General features: G+C 40.7%; 1 protein-coding gene across 6 annotated transcripts in view; it reads right to left on the reverse strand.

Moving 5' to 3' along the window:
• Positions 1–612: 612 nt before the first annotated feature.
• Positions 613–8,544, reverse strand: part of CUNH2orf42 (chromosome unknown C2orf42 homolog) — a 43,170-nt gene continuing 35,238 nt past the window's right edge. For all 6 annotated transcript variants that reach the window (XM_023718468.1, XM_023718464.1, XM_023718466.1 and 3 more), the window contains one exon: positions 613–1,480. In XM_023718468.1, coding sequence (XP_023574236.1) covers positions 1,272–1,480 — 209 coding nt within the window. In that variant the 3' untranslated portion in view covers positions 613–1,271. The remainder of the gene's footprint in view (positions 1,481–8,544) is intronic.

Raw genomic sequence — 8,544 nt, forward strand, 5'->3', positions numbered from 1 at the left:
GTTCTGTGAATGAAGCCTCAAAGAGAGGGAAATGGGCCAGGCAGCCCTTGGCAGCAGGGTTAAAGCCCAGCCACATCCCAGCTCCACCCCAGTGGTTGTCTGGCCCTATTTTAGTGTTCATGACCAGGCATTCTATTTTTGCCTAAGCTGGCTAGGGCTAGGTTTATATTACTTGCAACTGAAAGAAAACCTAAGCTTAATTCATATGAGTTTTTTGATTTCTTGATTTCCAAGGGCAGTGAACTACAAGACATATTAATATCAAAGCATTATTGTAAGAAAGAATACATACCATGGAGTAATTTTCGGCATAAATATTATTCTAATGCTGCTATTTATTTAACTATAAATGAAGGTGTAACACCTAAACTCAAACTAATGATTCAATGAGAAAAAAGATGAAGTGACAACAACGTAGGTGCCTAGCACAAGCTAGGCATGTAGAAATGTTTATGCCTTTTGTGACACTCTAATAGGAATTAAGTTTTACTAGTTATAAACTTTTTGAAAAATAAAGATGGAGGGGCCAGGAAGATAACTCAGTGGAATAAGTGCTTGCCTGGCAAATGCAAGGTCCTGAGTTCGATCCCTGGTACCACCAAAAAAAAAAAAGAAGAGAAAAAAGATGGAAATAAATATAAAGCTAATAAGCAATTACAAGCATTAGTTTCAAATGTCAGTAATTCCTTGAGGCCCAAACTTCTTTTTCAGGTAAATCTCTTAAAATATGATTTCATAATCAGGCCAGCATGAGATATCATTGGAAAAACCAGTGACACTGTGCTTTATTTGAGAACAGAATAAAGAGCATGGATGCTCCAGAACTCTGCAAGGATGGCCCTTTACACTGTGTAAAAACTAGGGTATTACTGACTTTCCAACACAATCAGTGTAAGGCTGAGTGCTGCTAACTTCTGAAAGAATTAGAAAAACATGAAATAAATTCTAAAGTCCATGACAAGGAAAATGAGTTGTTTTTTAAGACTAGCTAGAAATACTGCTCAAGCAGCACCAAAAAGGCTTACATGAGTTTTTCCTCAATAAAACCTGCTTGAATTCTCTAAGAAACAGAATCTTAGCTAAGAACAATTCACTAAGGAATAGGTCCTGGCCGGGGAGATGGCTCAGAATAAGCGCTTGCCTGGCAAGCGCAAGGGCTTGAGTTCAATCCCCGGTTCTGGAAAAAAAAAAAAAAAAAAGGAATAGGTCCACCTAGTATTTAAGTGGCCAGGATTGAGGATGTGCAAATTTAGCAGTGAAATACTCTTGTCTCAAGGGAAAGTGATAGTGGTCAGAGGGGCCAGCTCCAGTGAGTGCTCCAGGGAGGGCCTCTGGTCCTGGCAGTCTGCCACGTGCCCATTCCGGTGATGACCGTACTCAAATTTGATCCGAAGCTCACCAATCTTGGATTGGGGAAGGATATCTGGGATCCACTCAATGATGAAAGGTGTCGGCTCCTTTTGATCTGGGGAAGTGTTTCCTAAAGAAGGGATGGTGGAAAAGGGACATCCGTTAGTATATTCCATGACTGTCATGGGCATTCTTAATAGTAGCCCCTCCCCTTTTTTAATTAGAGCAGAGTTTTCTCAGCTTTGATAGTCAAGATGAGTAGCTTTTACATATCCAGTGGTGACTAGAATATAAGATTTCCTGATCATGATGAAATGGATGTGTAGCTCAGAGGAATGGTGTACACCTATAATCCCACCACTACTGGGAGGTGAGTCAGGAGGACTGAGTCCAGTCTGTGTAGTGAGGTCCTGTAGATCCTCTAATAAATTTGTTAAAAAAAAATTTAAATGTAGAAAAACTCTACTTAAAGAATGCTTTTAAGGGGCCAAGGAGATGGCTCGGTAGAATAAGTGCTTGCCTGGCAAGCACAAAGATGTGAGTTCAAATCCCTGGTTCCGCAAAAAAAAAAAAAAAAAAAAAGAGAGAGAGAGAGAATGCTTTTAAATAGCAACATAGTGTCAACCTCAAAGGAGGGAAAGATGTACGTACACGTGCCAGTGCTCCACAATGAATGTGATGATTATACACTAAACATGTGCTGATGAACAAACATTTGAAAAAATATAGATCACCTTCAGAAACCATGAAGATGATTATACACAGGAAGCAATCCACAGCAAAACACAGGAAATAGAATAAAAGACCACTTATATCGCATAATAAATATTGGGGTAAAGTACTAAACTATAATAAAGTTTATAAATTAAAAAATCTTGTCAAAAATGTCTTATCAGTTACTTTGATGTACTAAAAATACTGCATCAAAATACGTTAAAAGCATTTAAAATGAGAAGAGAAGCACAGGTATATAGAAAAGAAGTTGTATCGCTGACACTACAGTCTTTGACAGGTCAGAGACATAATAAACATGGTGTAGCATATGCCTGTAATCCCACTATTCAGGAGGCTGAGGCAGGAGGATTGCTGTGAGTTCCAGGCCAGCCTGAAACACCACAAGCAAGACCCTGACTCACAAAACAAAAAACATATAAAGATAAAGAGAATTTCACAAAATGTGCTTGATTTAAATGCTATATCATAGTCTAGATTGGATAAATAACAACACCCTTGTTAGCACAAATCCCTACTATATGTCACTAATGTAAAATATATATACATTTTGGTACTGGTAATTGAATTCGGGACCTTAAACTTGCCAGGCAGGGGCTTGTGCTGCTGAACTATATCCCCAGCCCTGTAAAAATATTTTTAAATTCCTTTTTGTTTTTCTTTTTTTTCAGACAAGGATTTATTAAGTACTTGAGGCTGGCCCTGAAATCCTTAAGTACTCTGGCTCGACTCAAATTCATGATGATCCTCCTTCCTAATCCTCATGACTGCTAGGATTATAAGTGTGTGCCACCACACTTGAAATTCCTAAAAAATAAACATTGAAAGGATATCTTCATCCAAATAATAGAACTAGAAATTAAGGGGTCAGGGAGATAGGTTGGTGGTCTAAGTGGCTGCCTGGCAAGTGCAAGGACTCAGGTTCAATCCCTGATAATGCATGCTGTGCTGGCCCTGAGCTATGCCAACCACTGAAACCAGGTTTGGTGGTGTATGCCTGTAATCCCAGTGCTGGGAGGCTGATACAGGAGGATCAGTATGCAACTGAGCTGTGTAGTAAGACCCTGTGCCGGACTGAACTCAGGCCCTGTGCTTGCCAGGGAAGCACTTACTCCACTGAGCCATCTCCCCAGCCCCAAGATAAATAAATCTTTAGAAAAAAAAAAACCCTAGAAATTGATATAAAGATCAAAATACTGGGCCGGCCAAATAGCTCAGTGGATTAAAGGGCCTACAAAGCAGGTGCAGGGGCTCAGGGTTCAATCCCTGGGCCTGCTGTGCCGGCCCTGCCCCCGGGGGCTTGCTAAAACTGGGTGGCAACTGAAATTGGGTGTGGTAATGCACCTGTATCCCAGTACTTGGGAAGCTGCAAACAGGTGGATCACTACAAGTCTGATCTAGTAGTGAGACCCTGAACACCCTGTACACCCTTCCCCAAAATACAAAATAAATAAATAAACCATACACAAGTGCGTGCACGCGCGCGCGCGCGCACACACACACACACACACACACACACAGAATCTAAGAATAAAAAACCTCAACCAATTAGAAATTTTAAATATAAAGTACCAGGGACACAGAAAATAAGCTATAATTATTTCAATAAAAACTGAATAAAGAATCTTAGGTATTAAGCACTAATCCAAAAAAAATTTTTTTTAAAAATATTTATTTATTTTTATTTATTACATTTATTTATTGTGTGTGTGTGTGTGGCCAGCTCAGCCCACCAGGGGGCGGGGCTGGCTGGCATGTGGTGCTGGAGGATTGAACCGTGGTCCTTGTGCTTTGCCAAGCTTGTTTCAAGTAGGTGCTTTAGACCACTGAGCCATCTCTCCAGCCCCAAAAAATTAACTGTGTGCTGGCTAGTGGCATGCACATACCCACACACATTTTTTGTTTGTTTGTTTGTTTTGTTTTTGATTTTTGGCGGAACCGGGGATTGAACTCAGATCCTTGTGTTTGCCAGTCAAGCGCTTATCCTATTGAGCCATCTCCCGGCCCCCACATTTTTTTGAGACATGGTCTCACTAGCCAAGTTGGGCTTGAACTCTCCATGTAGCTCAGACTGATGTTGAACTTGCAATCCTTCTGCCTTAGCTTCCTGAGTGCTGGAATTCTAAGCGTGTAAGGTTATGCCCAGCTCAAAATAAAAATATTTTAAGTGAGCGGGAGATGCATGTAGCTCAATGGTAGAGTGTCCCTCAGTCCAATCCCAAGTACCATGAAAAACAAAACAGAATTATCCCCCCCAAAAACCCAAGACCTCCATTAAAAAAAAAAAGAAAAACTTTAAAAAATTACTCGAATTAAGGAAAATTCTGGGAGAAAAATCATTACGCACAGAAGCAGAAAGTAAACAGGTGTGGTAGCGCATGCCTGTAACCCCAAAGTTTGGGAAGCTGAAGCAGGAGGATCGCTGTGAGTTCAAGACCAACCCAGGCTACATAGTGAACTCGAGGCCAGCCTGAACTACAGAGTAAGACCCTATCTCAAAAACAAAAATAAGGCTGAGGAGATAGCTCAGTGGAATAAGTGCTTGCCTGGTACCGCAAGAAAAAACAAAAACAAAACAAAACAAACCTTAATGGATATTTAGAACAACTGATAAATACAAGAGCTAGGCATGATGGTGCATGCCTATAATCCTAACAGTTGGGAGGCTGAGGCAAGAAGACTACATGGCAGGTTCAAAGCCAGCCTGGAACACTAGGATTATATGGATGTGTAACAAGTTGATTCAGAACACTGGAATTGGATTCTACTCTGTTCTGTTTTTTTTTTTTCCTTTCCTTCTCCTCCCCTTTTTACCAACCCCATCCTTTCTCTTCTTTCCCCCTATCTTGTAAAGGCAGTTAACTCATCCCAGGGAGGATCAGTGGATCCTTCAGTTATATGAAATCTTTATTTTCTGAAATGTCATGGCCCCATTTATATGTCTTATTCTTCTAATTTGTATTTGGAAGCTGGAAGGGCCTGGACTTTGAAATAGTGTCTTGGTTTCACTGTTTTTGTTTTTAAACTAAAGCTATATGAAGTTTGTGGATTAACAATAAATTTCAGAATTAAAAAAGCCTAAAGTGCATAAAGACACCCTGTCTAAAAAACAAAAAACAACAACAAAAAACAACCCAGTGCTCTGATTTAAGAAAAAAAAAATACAAACTTGAACTACAACATGTAACTACAGATTAGGAACATTTTAAAAATCATAGACTAGGTGTGGTGGCAGGCTGTAATCCCAGCTCTTGGGAGGCTGTAAACAGGCAGATCACTAGGAGTCCGATCTAGTAGTGAGGCCCTGAGCACCCTGTAGACCCTTCCCTAAAATACAAAAAATAAATAATATCATCTATACACAAACATAAAAAGATGAATTACAGAAATATATAAATTATCAAACTAAAGTAGTTAAAAATTATTTGAATTAAGGAAAATTCTGAGAGAGAAATTATCACACACAAAACCAGAAAGTAAACAGGTGTGAACTACAGAGTAAGACCCTGTAAACAGTAAGTTTTTAGAGAAATGCCTGAAAGTGTCAAGATTCAAAACATGAATTATTTCAAATTGTCAAGGAATAGATATTTTTTAAATTGTTTGATTGGATCTAATGTTTCCCTAAATAATTTTCTATATAAGTGCTACCAAACAAAAACAAATCCTCTGATAAACAGCAATCAGTTACAATTATGAAGAGATATAATTATGAAAAAAAAAAACCCTCTTTTTTTCCCTGTATTTTAGGACAGTCTACAGGGCGTACAGTCTCGCTCTGTAGATCGTACCCATAGTGCTCCTCCTGGTTTCAGCCTCTCAAGTGCTGGGATTACAAGCGCCCGCCACCACCCCAGTCTCGTTTGCCTTTTCAGCGTGCTCCAGGGGCTAGGGCTGGCATGCATGACGGGGACTGAATCCTGGCCGCTGCACTCTGCCTAAGCACACGCTTTAGTCTGCTGAGTTATCAGGCTGGCCCTTAAAAATTCTTAAAACTAGGCGTGGTAGTCCACACTTGTAATTCCAGCATTTGAGAGGTTGAAACAGGAGGATCTCTGAGAGTTTGAGACCAGCCTGGGGGCTACAAAAGTGAGCACAAGGCCAGCCTGAATTGCATAGTGACACCCTCTCTCAAAACCAAAACAAAACGAATTCTTGAAGTTGGGTTGGGGATACAACTCTGGTAGTATGAAGAAGAGTGGCACAGCTCACTGCCCCCAAGGGCTTACGATATAATCAGTGGAAAACGAGGCAGATCCTGGATGACTAGGAGCGCAGGCCCTGAGGCCAACCTCTCTAGGGTTGAAGGACCTCCCCGCACTCACAGGTGTGGCTAGTGCCTGGATGTTCTTAGCCTCCCCTCTGTTTCTTCTATAAATGAAGATCACAGAATCTACCTCTCACTGGTCTGGTAAGTAATTAATACATGTAAAGCATGTAAAATAATACCTGGCACAAAGTAGTTAATCCTTAAGTGTTGGTTATTATAGTTGTTATTATACACTTTCTATACAAGATGTGCATACTTGTAATTCTACAGTACATTGTGAGGCTGAGGCAGGAGAAGTAAAAGTCAGAGCCCAAGGGGCCTGCGGAAGTGCCCACTTATGCAAATATAGTCAGGCACAGGATACTTTGGTTGGATCCCCAGTACCTCAGGCCTTACCAGACCCACCCTTAAGGCAGCATGTGCCAGCCAAAAAGAAAAAGAAAAAAAGAAATCCAAAAGTCAGAGCCCAGCCTGAACAATTTAGCAACTTAACAAAACTGTCTGGGGCTGGGGAGATGGCTCAATTGAATAAGCACTTGCCTGGCAAGTATAAGGGCCTGAGTTCAATCCTTGGTTCCTGGGGGCGGGGGGGAGGGAACAACAAACTGTCTCAAAAAAGAAGAATGCTGGGAATGTAGCTTAGGGTGAAGGCCCTGGGTCAAATTCACCGTTCTATCTATCTGTCTATCTATCTATCTATCTATCTATCCATCCATCCATCCCAGGAATCAAACTCAGGAACTTGGGCTTGCCAAGCAAGTGCTGTACCACTGAGCTATAACAATAGCCCTACATTATTATATTATTATTATTATTATTATTATTATTATTTTTTTTTTTTGCAGAACCGGGGATTGAACTCAGGCCCTTGCATTTGCCAGAGAAGCACTTATTCCACTAAGCCATCTCCCCAGCCCCAATCCCAAATTATTTGTTTATGTATTTATTTATTTACTTAGTTGGTACCTGGAATTGAACTCAGGACCTTGTACTTGCCAGACAGGCACTGTGCTCCTGAGCTATATTACTGGCCTCAATTTATTTATTTGTTGAGACAGGGTCTCATGATGTCATTCAGGCTGGCCATGAACTCATTATACATCTCATGATGTAACTCAGGCTGGCCCCAAACTGTTATAATACTCCTGCCACAGCCTCCCAAACTGCTTAGATTACAGGTGTGTGCCACCATCCCTAGCAGAACACAGGACCCTGCAGGTGTTAGAGAAGGGCTCTGTCACTGAGCTCTGCCACTCAAGTCCAGTCACCCTCATTCATTTTGAGGGAAATGCAAATGAAAACATTGTTTTTTACCATATTAACGAAGATTCAAAAAAGAAATTCTTGGGGGCTGGTGAGATGGCTCAGTGGTCTGGAGCACCTACTTAGAACAAGCTAAGCTGAGCAAAGCACAGGGACTGTGGTTCAATCCCCCAGCACCACATGCCAGCCAGCCCCGCCCCCTGGTGGGCTGAGCTGGCCACACACACACACACACACACACACACACACACACACACACTCTCTAAATAAATAATTAAAAAAAAAAAAAAGAAATTCTTTTAAACATGACTAGCAGGTGAGTTCTATAAATATTACAGTACTCCTAGGGAGCAGCTTGACAAAAATCTTAAAAATTAAAAAAAAAAGTCTTAAAAATTACTTTGACCCTCCAATTTGACTTTTAGGAATTTATCCCAAAAAATATCTGAAATAAGTGCAGAGGGGGCTGGGGAGATGGCTCAGTATAATAAGCGCTTCCCTGGCAAGCACAAAGGTCTGAGTTCAATCCCCAGTTCCTCCAAGAATAAAAAAAAAAAAAACAAGTCCTGAAATAAGTGCAGAAATAATTGATGTAAAAGGCTTATAAGAGAAAGTTAATTACAGCATTGTTTCATTCATTTATTTATTTATTTATTTATTTTTGCAGTATCTAGGATTGAATTCGGGACCTTGCACTTGCCAGGCAGGTACTTATGCTGCTGAGCTATCTCCCTAGTCCAAGCATTGTTTTATTTTTTAAATTTTTTTTTATTTTTATTTTTTGCAGAACCGGGGATTGAACTCAGACCCTTGTGCTTGCCAAGGAAGCACTTATTCCACTGAGCCATCTCCCCGGCCCCCCAAGCATTGTTTTAACTAAGAGCAAAAGTTTAAAACAGATTAGAGGGGCTGGAGAGATGGCTCAGTGG

The sequence above is a fragment of the Octodon degus genome, unplaced genomic scaffold (assembly GCF_000260255.1).
Source record: "Octodon degus isolate 3935 unplaced genomic scaffold, OctDeg1.0 scaffold00058, whole genome shotgun sequence".
Classification (NCBI taxonomy): Eukaryota; Metazoa; Chordata; class Mammalia; order Rodentia; family Octodontidae; genus Octodon; species Octodon degus.